Source organism: Lates calcarifer, linkage group LG10 (assembly GCF_001640805.2).
Source record: "Lates calcarifer isolate ASB-BC8 linkage group LG10, TLL_Latcal_v3, whole genome shotgun sequence".
Classification (NCBI taxonomy): domain Eukaryota; kingdom Metazoa; phylum Chordata; class Actinopteri; family Centropomidae; genus Lates; species Lates calcarifer.
In genome coordinates this window covers 1,053,483-1,069,172 of record NC_066842.1, presented here as the reverse complement: position 1 = coordinate 1,069,172, position 15,690 = coordinate 1,053,483, and the positions used below count along the sequence as shown (strand labels likewise).

General features: G+C 41.9%; 1 protein-coding gene across 3 annotated transcripts in view; it reads right to left on the bottom strand.

Annotated features, from left to right (window-relative positions):
- cadps2 (Ca++-dependent secretion activator 2) overlaps window positions 1-15,690 on the bottom strand; it is a 157,410-nt gene that overhangs the window by 104,191 nt on the left and 37,529 nt on the right. For all 3 annotated transcript variants that reach the window (XM_018704949.2, XM_051073199.1, XM_051073200.1), the window contains exon 3: window positions 2,906-3,238. In XM_018704949.2, the coding sequence (XP_018560465.1) occupies window positions 2,906-3,238 (333 nt within the window). The remainder of the gene's footprint in view (window positions 1-2,905; window positions 3,239-15,690) is intronic.

Genomic DNA, 15,690 nt, shown 5'->3' with positions numbered 1-15,690 from the left:
AAATGTTCCGTTTTCATCAGCTGTATTTTAACACAGTTCAAATAGAGCTGTCAGCATGGTTATCCTGCTCTTTGAGGCTGCAGTACACACTGTTGTGTTTATAGGGAATTAACTAGGTCTGAACAAAACCTGTGGATAAACAGTTATTGTCTGTGGTTTGGTGCAGGTCAGGTCATGTACACTGAGACTGAACCAGAACCCAAAGAGCCTCCACAGAGCTGTGGTTTAACACCTGATACCTCTGAACGTGAACAACACTGACCAACGCACAGAAGCTGTAAGAAAAGCTGAGGTGTGGTGAACAGTTTGTGTAGGAGGAGCATGGCTTTAAGATTTTAATGAAACCCTGGAAACACAGGTGAGAGTTTAAAAATAGAATTCTTTTCACTCGTCCCCTCCTCTCCTCCTCCATCAGCCTCTCTTCTTCTTGCTATTCTGGTCTCTAACGAAGCAGGACAATAATAGAATCTGTCCTGGCAACAGACACGCTCTGCTCGTTGTACAGGCGAGGATGATGAGGAATCTGTAAATGGAAGCTTTTCGTGTTCAGTCGGATACAGAGAGGAGAATAAATAATATTTAAAGTCTCTTCACCCAGACTGATCCTGCAGATAGTTCTGCTTTGACCCGCTCACTTTTTGAGATCTCTGTCTCAATAGGAACAATCCTTTGCCTGTCTGGTGTTTTAAATTTGAAGATTACAGATCATATGTGGTCTCAGTAGTAAATTCTTTTTTGAGAGAGTTCAGGCCAAATAAACCTGAACCAGCACACACACAGGAAAGACTGGAAACACAGCGAAGAGCTGCAGACACATCAACACCTGTAAAATAACTGGTGGATGAACTGAACAAATGTCCAGCTGAAGAGTGTGGTTTTAACATCCTGCAGGCTGCTCCTGATTCTTCGGCTTCCTGGAGTCTGTGACCTTTAAATTTGAACTTTAAGCCGCAGCAGATCGAGGACGGCGATCCGTGCAGGTCAGGAGACGGACTCTGAACCAGTCCAGACCTGAACACATGGGCTCAGGAGGATTAATGATGATTATGAATGTAGGGAGGTCAGAGGTCTGATCAAGACACTCTGAATATTCACTATATTGTTTAACGAAACTTTCCAATAAATGCCCATTAATTCACGTCTGTTGTGTCACAATAACATTTGAATTTCCTGTGAACGAGACTCTTTTTACCCTCCTGCTGAATCCTTCAAACTGTCATTTAGGTTCACAGAGAAGGAAAATATTCACTGATCACATTTGGCTTTCTAACTTAATGTGGCTTCAAAAAGTTCATTTATTTAAAGACATCTGCATCAGTCATGCTCTGCAGCTGAGGCGTGAACCTGCAGCTGGTTACCTAGCAACAAGACGCAGTAAAACTCACACAGAGACAACACGAAGGAATTTAAATCACACAAATAACTCGAACCTGCTCAGATGATTTTAAATCGGTTTTAAAAAGGTCGTTCAGACCAGGGCACCTATTTTCACTTCAGTTTAAAGCTATTTTATCGAAGTCTTGTTAAATGTGTGGTTAAAATTTCTTTTACCCTCTACCTGCTGTAATTTCAGAGTGAGTCAGTGGCATACATATTCTTCATTAACAATAATGTCTCACCACACAATGAACAAATGTGCTGATGTGAAGCAGAGGTGGAGGTTTTTAACCCTTCCAGCAGTGAACGGAGTCATGGAGCCTTTGGTCTGAAGTTTGGAGAAACACTTTACACGTACCTGACAGGAGGAGAGAGGCGGTTTTCAAGCTTCTGTTGTTTGAAAAGAAAGTTCAGAATTTCTCCCTTTGAACTGGTGCCTCGAAGTTTACATGTTTAATTACTGTTGACTGAAACCATCTAACTGCTCTTTACAGTTAATGACTGGAACTGAATCAGGGTCAGATTTATGTTGCTGAGTCCAAAACAAATCAACAGTGGTTTCAATTCTTCTTCTTCTGCTGCTGCTGACTGTACCTGTATCAGCAGAGCTCAGAGGAAACCAAACCAGCACTGCAGAGTGTGAAGTCTCTGCCTCACTTGTTCCTGTTCTTCCTCCATAATGCAGAGGGACTGTAGCTCTGATTTTATGGTTTGTAATGCAAACCCACATGTGTGGAGAAGATCTGCAGCTACAGTTAGCTTCATCCATCCACTGGACCAGTGCTGTTACTGTAAACTCCACTGACTCACTGTAAAACTCATGTTCAGGATCTGTTCAATCCCACAATGCACTGTCCTTCCTCATGCTACAGTCTCCATCTTTCCTCTCAGTGAACGTCCTCCATCTGAAAACACACTGAGTGGATTCAGTGACCGTCTAATTACTGAGACCTTCATCATGTTCTTCTCCTAATGAGGCTGCTGCCCCGAGAGAAACTCTCCAAATTCACCACAGTCTTGTTCTAAGCTGAATTTATTTCTAATCAGAGTAATAAAAATTCTGAAAATGTCAGGTGTAATAAGGAGGCAGCGGTGGTCTAAAAGGTCAGAGAGGTGAGTGAGAAGACCAGACTGCTGGTGGGTTTTAGGGGCTGCACAATAAATCAAATATTAATAATGATCACGATATTGGCTTCTCACAGTTAAATGAACATGATCGGCCGTGATACTGACGTTTAAAATGCTGTGCTCAGGTCAGAGATCAGGTGGGATAAATGAAAATCAAATGTCTGGAGCAGGAGAAGAGCCAGTCGGTATTTCCAATTTAAATAGAAAAAACATGTTGGGGTTTTTTGTATATTTCAATACAGTTAAAGTTTCTCTGCAGCAGCATCTAGTGGACATCATAGGAACTACAGCAGCCACCACAGCATTTTTTCATGATTCAGGCAAGAAGGTTGTCGCACAAGGATAACAAGAAAGGTGTTCAATAAGAAATCCACAGTGTGTTTGTGCGTTTGTGCATCACCTGGCAGGCGTTGTACAGCAGCTGGTGCTCGAACTTTCGGATGCCGAGGATCTGCTGGAACATCTCGTACAGCTGCTCCTTACTGAGGATGAGCTCGGACACGGCGCTCAGGTGCGCCCTCTGTGGCTGACGCCGCATGTCCTCATCCCCCCTGTAGATGGCGTCATACTTGGCGATCCAGGAGCTTAACACTGTCTCTTTGCTCAGGCCGTCGATCTCCGGGAGGCTGCGAATGCGCCGCTCAATGTTCTTCTTGAAGACCTCCCGGAAGTCGTTGGCCGAGCAGCCCCCGCTCTGGACCATCCGGGAAACTCGCTCGCTCTTCAGGAAGCCCTGCGAACGAGAGAGACGATGATAAGCACCTACAACTCTACGCTTGTAATGTTTCTCCTGTGACTTATCAAACTGTCTTCTGTGAAAAAGGCTTTTGTTTTTGTCATCAGTACTTGTAGCAACCAACTAACATCAGCAGCCCTTTCATTTCTCTCAGACAACATGTTGGATCTACTCTTCCTAATTAATTGAGGAAGATTTAATTGTAAGTTCACACTACACAATTTTAGTCCTGATTTCCCGCTCGCCAACTCTTTTTGGAGAAAGCTCCAGACCACAGGGAAATCGGAGCTAAATTCCTATTTATGAGGTGTTCAAAGACACAGTCCAAGAGACTCACCAATGTATCCCAGAATCCTGAGAGATATCTGGCAGCCTAAATATCTGAACCAATATCCAGTAGTGCTGAAAGTTCTGTGACCTGGTTGTGACTGGCAGTGACCTACAGCCAATCAGGGCGCAAGACATGAGGCGAGGGGAACCCGGAACATCACATTGACAACCAGTGCGGGTACCAGAAAGTTCTTTTCTTTTTCTTCCTTGTATTTTCACTGTAAATCAGCACAAACCACTTCAATCACTCGTTTCTTGCAGACATCCACCGTGGAAGAATAAAAACTCTTGTGCTGGGTATTGCAAATTGTCATTTCTTGTGAACATTTTCATGACAAAACCTAGTTTGGAGACCAGACAGGCTCTAATCTATGACCCCCTGTTGTTCCGATGACAAGACAACAAGTTGTGTAGCGTGAACAGTACAATCTGATTCTGGGCAGCGTTAACCTCGTTGCTGTAGATGAAGTGGGAGTTCATGAACTTCATAATTCAGCTTCACTTGAGAAAACTCTAAATGACAAACAAGATGCTGAATTGTTGAATGCCATTTATCCCAACTCTGTTCAGATATTTATGGCTGAAATCACCAGATTGTGTGGTCCTGTCTCCCACACAGTAATTCCAGTGGGTCTAATGTTAAACTCCCTGGTTGATTCACATTTCTGGCTTTTGGCAGAAGCTCTTTATCCAGAATGACTTTCAGTGAGTCTGACAGAAGAATAAGTGGCTTAGACTGAAGCAGCAGCGGCAGCTCTGTGTGACATTAAACAGTCTCTCAGTTGGCTGCTTCACCTCTTCCTGTTAGTCTCTCTGAGACTCTGAACAGCAGAATATCAGTCAGAAAATGATTCATCTAATGGAGGCCGAGAGCTCAGAGAGCAGCAGCTGAGGACAGTCTGAAGAGACAAACATCAAACTGGACTCAAATATTATGGTTTGGAAAACATTTGACAAATTCACTTTCTCTCTTCTGCTGATCCGCACAAATTCATGTGCTTTCTTCAAACAGCAATCCAAACTCTACTGTACTTGGCTGCCTGAAGTGATTATGAAGTCTTTTCTTTGTCTGAGGAAAAATTCTAACTTCAACAACCTGCTCTGCTGGGAAACAAGTGCTGGCCATTGCACAGCTGTCACATGACTGGCTGATTGGATAACAGCATGGATAAGCAGGTGAACAGGTGTTCCTAATAAAGTGCTCAGTGTAACAGCTTTTAATTTTCAGCTTTTCCATTTGTCAGCCACTCTAACCCTGGTTTATTCTCTGTAATGTCTTCAGGATCTGAAAGTTAAATACAACAAATGTCAAGTAAAAAAAATAAGTTAAAAGAAGAAAAGCAAAAGTGCAGTGAAGTTTTAAACCAGTAGAATTCATGTAGCAATTAAAAAACTCCTGGGAGCTATACAGGTACAAGTCATGAAAGTGAAACAACCTGGCCAGACATTCATGCAATCATTTTAGATTTATGAAGCCCAGTGGGATGAAAACACAGCTTTTAATATGTGCTTCAGTCTGCTGAGATTTTGTGTAATTATACATAATGGATAACTTCTCCAGGGGCAGAAACATTGGCAGAGTCTGCAGATATAAACAGCTCTGTGAAGGAGCAGGGATCCAAGTTTTTCTCCATTAGTAGACTCGTTGAACCACCTCAGTTATTCTCAGTTAGTGCTCAGCATTTAGCTCCTCATGTTTGACTAAATAATCTAATCTAAATAAGCTTTATTAAAAAGACAACAACCTTTTTATTAGAGGTTTTGATTATTTTTTTGTGTCCAAACTAACTAATACAATCTATTTGCAGCTGTGCAACAATAATTTAAGATAATCTTTTATCTCTTAAAGATACGATGTGTTGTTTTATGTATTTTATATAACCTATAGATGATGCAGGTCTCAGGGCAGGGAGAGAAAAGATGAACAGAGACACTTTTCATGTCAACACCACATGAAACAGATGATTTTTTTTCTGCATGCATGACATGACCATGGAAACAGGAAACACAGGATGGCCATTAAGCACCAGAGTCACTGAAAGCTGTAACCTCACTGTTTGGTGAGGTGGTGGATGGTTCACATGTTGCTGTGATAATGGTTTGGTTTGGACTCAGGTCACTCTGTGGTCTTTCTCAGTTTGGACGGTGGTGGAAATGAAGCGTTACTCATGTTTCAGTTTTGACTCACTCTGTTTGTATCTACACTGATCAGCTCCAACATTAAACCTCTGACTGATGAAGTGAATAACACTGATCATCTCGTTACAATCCAGCATTCTGCTGGGAAACCTTGGTTCCTTCATTCATCTGGATGTTACTTTGACACGTACCACCCACCTAAACATTGTTGTAGACCAAGCACCCCCCAGCACCCCCCCACCCCCCACCCCCAGTGACCTCCCCCAGCAGGACAATGTTCCCACCACACCACAAAAAGTGCTCAGAAATCTCCAGGACCAAGGAGCCCAAGGTGTTGACCTGGCCTCCAAAATCCCAAATCCCAATCTGATCCAGCATCAGTGGGATGATCCGGAACTAACCACATCCATGGAGGCCCCACCTCGCAGGACCCAGAGGATCAATGAAAACCACGTTCAACAGCAAACAAAAGAATGATAGAACTAGAGGCAAAGACTTGGTGTTGCTCTCCATCTCTGGATTTCTTAGCTCTTGGTGAGTAAGGGATCGACGTTCGATGCTGAACATGTAACGTATCGATTTACTGCAAATACTAAGCACCCCTGATTTACTGACAGTGAAGTAGGAGACATCTTGTGTCTGGTGGTTCAACTTTAAACAAAAGATGGATTTTTCAGTGGGGGACAAGGTGTGGATGAAATTTTAAGAATTTTTAACTTAATAACTTCATGGAAAGTGAGCTCCTTTTTATGTCTTTATATGATCTTTAAGGGAAGAAATCATTTAAAAGAACATGTAGCCTGATGGTTTTCCTGTGACATAAAACTACACGTCCTGACCGAACCACATGAGCAGCCTCAGTCTGTTCGGAGGTTTGGCGACGCTGCCTCATGAGAGTGATAGACCTGTGGAGCGTGAACCAACAGCAGATGGAGAGGAACCTCCGCGGAGCTACAAGAGTAATGAGGTGGAACAGAAATCACTTGAATCTGAAGAGTCTCAACAAAGAGGTAAGAGAGGAAAAACACCAGAGAAAACAAATGTGTTGGTGTGGAAGGAAATCAGCAGCGAGATTTGAAATCAGCGGGGGGGTGAGGCAGAGAGACGACACAGAGAAAGTCCTCTTTATGGTGATAAATGGAAATGGGCAAACGTTAAGTGGATGAAGTGGGAGGTGACAGATGCAGCTGCCACCAGAGGAGCCCGCTAACAGCAGCTAATCTGCCTCTCTGCATCATTCAACACAAACTGCTCTGAACTGCAGAGAACAAAAAGACATTAACAGCTCCTGCTGAAGGAGAGGATGCACCGAGGCCAAAAACTATAAAGCTCACTGTTTGAAACAGGGAGACAGATGCTGCAGTTTCTGGAGGGATTAAACCTTGACTGTGTTATGAGGCTGCCGACTGACTGAGGGTCTGGTTCCAGGTTTATTTAGCTGTCCAGGTGGGACGGGAGGAAGATTTGTTCAACAATCAGCTCAGAGTCATGTTTCATTTTCTGTTGAGCTCTTAATCCCTCTAACAGCCGCTAAAAAGAATAACCAGGGAGCCAATAAATGTCTGTAACACAGCTTAAGTAATGAATGCAGGGTTAGAAATACTGAAATGAATCCAACTCAGATTTCTTCAAGCTGAATGTGAGTCAGGTGCCTGATTAGATCAGCTGTAAATGACTGAAATCAGTTCTGCACATGTGGTATATGATCGTTCTCACTGAGAGTCTCTTACTTCAGTAACGTCTCACTCGTCCACTGGCATCAGTCAGGGCCTGCCCCATAATGCTTCTGTCAGGAAGACCCTGATTCAATGACTCTTTACACTTTTGCTGCCTCACACTCTGAGGCCACTCTGAGGCTCTCAGCTCAGGTGTCAGGTGAGTCCTACCTGCTCAGAGATGCATGCCTGTCGCAGGAACATGCAGCTAAAGCAGAAAGCACTGGAGTTAAAACAGCTGACAACACTGTCAGCAGCCCGGCAGGAGAGACATATAGAATTTCATAATGATGCCAACTTTATGTCTGCAGTGTTTTCACTGTAAACATTTCATACAAGTGGCCCGTCACAAGAAAATTAGTGCTGCTGCAATGTCATGAAGTCGCACTGTCTCCGTCTCAGGCTTTTAATTTGAAATGACGGTTACAGGAAGTGGAGCCAGTGGTGACACCTGGTTGAGGTGAGAGGGAGAGAGAGAAAGATGGATTTAACCAGCTGACAGTAACTTAGATCGGGACAAATCCAGGTGAGCAGCTGGTGAACCCGTCAAGTTTTTATTGGCCATGTTTGTCTCTCTCCCAGCTCTCTGTTCCTGTCATTTGCCTTTATAGTGCTACCATCAAAACTACTATTTGGAAAGGAACTCATGTGTGATTGTATCAAACACCAGGTCAAAGATAAACCAGGATGTGGCTCTGTGACTGACGCTCCAGTGGAGACAAAGTTTAAACACATTTTTCTATTAAAGCAACATTTTCATTCATTGAGTTGTTCTGCCTGCTGGTTTTCATTCTAGTCATATAATTAGACGCTGCTTTCAGTCTTACAGTTAATGGTCAGAGTGTAAAGATAACAATTAGCTATTTGGCTTCCAAGAACAGAATCAAATCCAACTGAGCAAAGTGAAAAACATCATCTGTCATAACCTTGTTTCCTTTCACACATCTGTCTGTCTCTGCTCTCAGCAGATGGAAAAATGGTCATTATCTAATAATGGTGAGTGGCATGAAGATGGACTAATGGAGGAGCCAGTGGCTCATTAACCAGCAGAGATTATTCCTCCGTGTCAGCATAATGACTGTTTTCATTTGGTCTGATTGTTTTCTGTCTGAGCTGAAACGGACGACAGATGAACTGATGTTTCGTTGTAGAAAAAATGAATTTTAAAAAAAGGCTCAGTAATTTCCTAAAACAGCTGCTCACTGTCATTTTTAGAAAATGTTACTCAAACAAGAAGAAACAGTGCATTTGTTGAGGACTATTTTTGGCAACGGTTTTTGTTACATTTAGGGCTCTAATAAGTATTTGATGCAGCAGGACAGTGTTTATGGGATTAGCAAGAATAAACTACAGTGTGTTAATGGTAATGATGCCGTACAGTGCAACAGTGCAGCTCATTGTTGTATTTTTAATAGATTTTGGATGAAAATGTAACTCTATGACACAGAGAAATAAGATATATCAGGCTTTGGACACACCCATACAACTTGTTAGCAGGAAACACTGATTGTTTGCACAAACAAGAAATGTATTTAAGAGTTATCATTTTGAAAAGGTGGACTGATGATGGGGCTGCTCCATGTGAGAATGTAAAGGTCACTCCCTCCTTGGCGGCTCTGAGCCTCCTGTCAGTCAGTGGGAGGTTCTGACCCCCCACCCAGACGCCCTCTGAGCCTGAATCGATGACTCCCCCATCTCTTACTGTAGAAACTCTACTAATGTCGATTGGAGAGCTCCCTGGAAGTCCTGTTCGAGCACGATCTGCAACACTTGACACATGCAGCACAATGCCAACCTTTCAGCTTGAATTTCATTTTAGGGAAGAAACAGAGGTAGCACAGAGTCAAGTCCGGCAAGTAGGACAGGTAGGGAATGGTGAAGCCAAAAAACTGCAAAGCAAATAAGTGGTATGAGCAGATGGACAATGGAGCACACAAATGCCACTGCATCAAATGTCCTCTCCAAGAACGGTTTAGGATGGTGCAAGAGAACTCGGTCTTCTGATGATCTGGGTCATTCAGGCCGGTTGATGGAAATCCTTGCAGACTTTGACATGGTGCGGCTTCTTTCTAAATCCATTTGCAAATGCACACCTGAACGCGGTCACAAAAACACCCGGAGCATTACTGTTCTGCCCTCCATTCATTCGTAACAGGAACAGTCTCAGAACTTATCGATCGCACCTCCTGATCACACGTAAATGTCACTATGCAGCAGGGATATTAAAGCACTGTCACACTTTTTAGTTGGTTTTACAGAATATTAAAAAATTTAATTATCTTTAATTATCTATGACACAGAGGTGAGGATGAAAAAGAAGCTGCTTTTGTTTGTTATGACACGAGGCCGACACAGTTTTATCTTATTTTTATCTTATTTTTATTGTATTTTTAGTTTTATTTTATTGGATATTAGTGAAGACATAGAACACTGACATACATAAAAGTGTATACTATTTCATACTACAACTTGAGGTTGGTCTCAGATTGAACCATGAGACCTGGGCTGAACTCTGTACTGTAAAACTACAGCCGATGGTTTGAGTCCTGGTCGTCAGCCCTCCCTCTGCTGCTCTGTGGATTCTATAGGCGCTCCTCCATTTTGTCTGGCGACATAAATGTCAGCCATTATTACTAATGAATCGATCAGCAGGAGACTTCCTCCCTCCCCGCTGCTCGAATTAATTGGGGCTTTAAAATTTCACTAAATTATTTACACACCAGCAGAGCACCAGGCTGTGAGTCAGGAGATTAAAGACACAGAAGGACGAGTGTTTGCAGCCATCTGAGTATCAGTACAGCTGCTTAAGAGGAGAAAAACAAGAAGACCATCTGACTGACTGAACACACACCGAGGCTCTGACTTCAACAGCAACAAGTTTAAAACAGAGACAAGTGTTTCACTGGTTAAACACCTGAACACCACTAAAATAAAATCAAACACGGACAGAAAAAAATCAAAGTCAGAAAGGTTTTAAAAGTTTTACTACAGATGCTGAAGTTAATATGTCTGTGACTGATGCTATATATCACTGCCAGACTCCACTGACAGCAAGTGTAACTGAAATTACAACTTGTGTTGTGTTGATGTGAAAGGTTTTTACAGGTCGTCCACTTTTTTTAATAAAAAAGACAAGCGGAGATTATTTTGATCTGTTTGAAGTAAAAATGGACTTTTTGCTGCAGTCGAGAATTCCACCAAGAACTCAACAGACCAATTGGTTCTTCTATCACATTTCATCAGCAGAGCACAGAGGTGTCTCAGATTAATTCGGGTTGTTTGGTTTGATGTACATTTCATTGCCCATGTTGTTTTCGATGGAACTGCTCCGTCACAGCATTATTCAAGCTTTTCTTTTAAGTGCTCTACCATCAGCTGTGAGGAGCTGTGGATCATCCTCTGCTCATATGTTCCTTCATGCATAAAACATGTTTCAGCTTGATATTAAAACGTCTCCGTCGCCTGCTTCAAATCAGCCTGTTAGTCTGTCAGAGAGCCTCAACACTTCATATATCAGCGTAAACAAAGTTTGAAATTCACTGTGACTGGAGAATAAATGCACTTTCTTTGATCAAAGAGAAAGGAACAGTGAGTAGCACATGAACCATCTCTGCTCTGAGCTCGATAGATCACATTCAGGTTCTTTAGAAAAATAAAAGACTGTTTCTCTGATGAATCAGAAAATCAATTAGACCATGCTCCAAGAGTCCAGTTTGATGAACAGATTCATGAGTTTGGAGGTTCATCAAACACCAAAACACTGCACGTATTTAGAATACTATGAAACGGAAGGTCTTCATGACAATCTCTAACCTCCATCTCCACGGCTGCATTCACCACTTTCAGGTACTTGATTGGATGTTGTATTGCAGCAGAAGTTGAGTCTGATTCTGTGTGACAGTGGCCTGATAATATCAGAGTTTCACGCTAACTAGAATTACCACTTCACAGTTCAGTGTCTACACCAACCAGTCAAGTAGCAGATGCAGTGACCTTGACTTTGACTTTTAACCACCAAAATCTTCATCTTTGAGTCCAGGTGAAGGTTTGCACCAAATTTGAAGGGATTCCTTCAGACGTTACAGAGATATTGTTCATGAGAACGGGACGGACGACCTGAAAACATAAAACCTCCAGCCATGACTGTCGCTGGTGCAAAGAATTATAAACTGTGTTTATGTGAGACTAATCATATGGGTTAGCAAAAAAACTTAATTATAATAATTAATAAATAAAATAAATAGCTTTATGTCATTACTTTGAACTACTGATAATCATGATCACATCACAACATGATTTCAGTGAAATTCAACGAACAATAATTCTGAATGAATGCTACATCAAGGCAGCTGTACGCTGCATCTCTGAGCCCACGACAATACAAACAGCAACATGTCCCCAGAGGACAGAAAAGGCGTCAGTGACTGACTTTGAATCCTGACACTGTGAGATCAAGAGATCAAGGAGGAGTGTGATTCTGGTGATTATGTAAATGAAGCTCAGACAATTAAAACTATTCAATTTTTATTATTAGTTTAACTGTGACGGCAGGAAAAACCACTTCTGACAGAAAAAACATCAGATCACTGAGGAAGATACAAACAAGACAGATTTTAAAATAACAGGGAGCAGGTACTGATCCAGACTTTGTAAGCCTGTTTTACAGGACTGGTCTGCATGTGGGATTTCAATTTGGTGTGTGTTGTCAGGGAGAAACCTTGACTGGAACCTCCCACAGTGGCAGTTTTATCGAAGCCATGTGTCATTTTGTCGAGGCTGTAACAGACAATCTACCAGCTGAACAGATCTGATGAGAGTTTTTTCTTAAAAACCAATTACTTCATGTTCAATAAGAACCTGATGATGAACAGACTGAAGGAGGAAGAGTGGGCTTCTCCTCTCCCTCGAGCAAAGCTGCAGAATCTTTTTAACACCAGGTCCGTTTCCCCTTTCAGACTGCAAATGTCTCAGATGCACCGTGAAGCAGTGGAGTTATGAAAGTCAAATCAGTGTGTGAGGGAAACTAAAAGACCGCAGAGGAGGAGTATCAGAGCCGTAACCATCGGCTGTTGGCTCCGTTTCAAGGCGACAGCTCAGATTGGGTTTAGGTTCAATGAGAATGTTTCTGATTGCTGTCCTGTTTTGTGTCTGATCAGACAGGTGAAGCAAGAAATCAGAGCATGGGGGTGAAATGCTACTTTAACTGAGCACTCTGATGGAGAAGGAACCCCATTGTGCGATTTCATATCCAGTTTAACTCAGTGAGCTGAGACCAAACAGGCGAGGAGGAAACAACAAGAAAATCAGACAAATATAAATACACATTCAGCACAGGGAGCAGGATGATGGAGGGAAACAAGAGGAGGAGAAACAAAACATCAACTGATGTTTGATACATGTTTAATGCTGGTCCCAGAAGGAACATTTGAGTGTGCTAACAATCAATCACATCCGGTCCTTCAGGAGCAAACAGACCACTACTAAAACATGCACAGCACAGTCGGCTGAGCAGCAACACGGCAGCACATGCTGCTGTTTTAGTGACATATTTCAGATTAACAGGAGAGGTAAGTGCTCCCTGAGAGGAAGCTGTTTCTGTATTGGCACAGAAATCAACAGCTCAACAGTCACAACAACCTGAACTGAAAAACTGTTGTGGATAAACACGGTAACAAGACGTCGGTGGTATGGAGATGCTTTGGCAAACTTGAAGTCCTGTATGGACAAACACTAGACAAGAGAACCCTGCAAGGGACAAGGCAACTTAAAGTCAGATGCTGGTGGGAGTTTGCGGTTAATGCCACAGAAAACATGCCAGCAAAATAAACACCTGTAGTGCTGTGGTCTGCCAGTCGATCAGTCGGTCGATATACTCTCATCCAACCAAATTCTTATTGGTTGGACAATAACTGGTGTTTTCATAAGGAGAAAAGCTCTACATCAACAGCTGTCCAGGATTAATCCATTATTAGGTATTACGTTTACAGAAGCTGTCAGTGTGGGTGCATTCTATAAAAAAATTATAAACATTTCTAAAATGGATGGAAGTCAGAGTAAGCTCTGCAGACAGCGGTTTGCATATCACAGCTCAAAAACCAACATGGCGTATCATCTAAAAACAGTAGGGCTAACTACTCTGTATCTGGATGCTCCATAAACTCATGAATGAGGTGAAATGCTTGAGGTGACTTTAGACTAATAAGACTACCAGGTAGGGTGCACCCATACCCCTTTATCCACCAACATGGAACTGGTTCCATTCCAGTTTGTGCAACAAATCTGAACCATTAAAACTAGTTCAACCAAAAATAAATGAGTTCTGAACCGAAACGACAGTTCTCAGCTGGAACCAAAGAACGGCGAACAGAGAGTATGGAGGAGGCAGAAATCATTGTGCCGACAAAACTGTAATAACAAAAAAAAAAAAAAAACACACAGGTGATCAATGAGATCCACTGTTGTACAACGCCTTCCAGTACACTGGTTCTGATCTAAACTGGAGGACACTTGAGCTGGTTCACTGGATAGAACCAAGGAGATAACATGCTGATTTTTCTATCCACAACCAACTGATTAATAGAGGAGTAAGAACGATTTTAATCGACCAAGACTTTCTTCGGTTGACTTAAATACAACAAACTAAGTTTACTACCTGGAGTATCTCCACAAATACTACAACACCTGAAATTAGACCCATCTACTGGGTCTCAGAGAAACACCCAACAAACTAACAGGTCTATTTGCTTTTCCTCATATTAACTGACACATCACACATGGTGTTTCCTCTTTAGCCATGCTAGCAACATGGCTCTAGGGATGACAGTGTTGGTCTGTTGGTTCATCACTTTGATTCAGACTTAAATATCAATAACTTACCGTAGGAAGAAGCTCCCTGGCTGTTAATGCTTCACACATCATTGATCTAATTTGTGAGATGATATATATAAATATAAATAGCTAAAAATTACAAATCACCCAGCTCAACATCTGTCCAAAGACAAGTCTTGCTGATCTTCAGTAGATCACGAGTAAAGAGGAAACTGCAGACTGACTGTGAGTAAAGGTATTCAGACACTTCAGACACCGGCAATCAGCAACCATCCAATAAAAAACTTTTTCAGACACATTAGTACATGAAGACTCTCTCTTCTATTAAACATGAGGGAAACAAATGAGTCAACAACAGAAGTAATAAAAGCCGTGAGAACACTTAAATGAAATGCCAGGAATGATTTGCAGCGTCTGTCTGATCCAAACTCCATTTGTGTTTTTTATCATTAGTGTCTCTGCTGGACAAACAGCACTAAGTTGAATAAAAGAAGACAGCTGCAATAACTACTAAATAACTTTGGTTTTTGGATGTGGTCATTCAGCCTCAGAGGAGGAATAAACAGTCTTACAGCCAGAAAGTTTACACAGGAATCCTCAGGAAGGACATGAAAACAGAAAAAATTCAGAACCAGAGAACTGAACAAATTTCTTTCACTCGTCAATATCAATGCTCATAATTAATGAATCAGTGTTATTTCAGCTGCTTTGGATAAAGACCGAGATGTGACTCATTTTTTAGTCCTTATAGCAACAAATGAAAACTAACTTACTTTCTTCATTAAAAGAACAGGAAGTTTTAGGAAAATTGGTCTTTTTATTCTCTCTGCGATTTTCACCACAGGTACATGATTGCTGCAATTCAGCTAGGCATTGTATTAATTCAGCTGATTTGTCCAAATTGGTCTGTTCTCCGTCCCCATGGAGACCAAACACTTTCTCTTTTTATATAATACTTCATATTCATGTTCTTGGTCATTGACTCCTTTTTGTTGGAGGGTTTCTGAGTCATGGGAAAAGGGTTTAGAGGAGAGTTCTCAGGATCTCAATCTGAATATTTGGATTCTCAACACTTTGACAAGGTCAAACTGAACTGGTTTCTGAACTGTTGTCCTTCTTGTACACAGATAGATTCGACATCAGTTACTGACTGCGAGACTGAAGCACTGCCTCCCCTTACAGAAAAACCACATGAAATGAAGACGAAGACCCCAAGGTGTTGACCTGGCCTAGAAAATGGGAGGTCAAGAGACAGGTCCAAAACATGTTTAGTTTAGCTTAGCACAAAGCTGAAGCTTAGCTCCAACTTGTAACCAACTTCCTAAAATGTCTTGTTCCTTTAATATAGTTGGTGTGGAGGTGGCAGCTGTGGATGTTCCAGTAACGTGTCCGCAGGGACATAATGAGGATCTGTAGTGGAGAGGACAGCAGGAAATG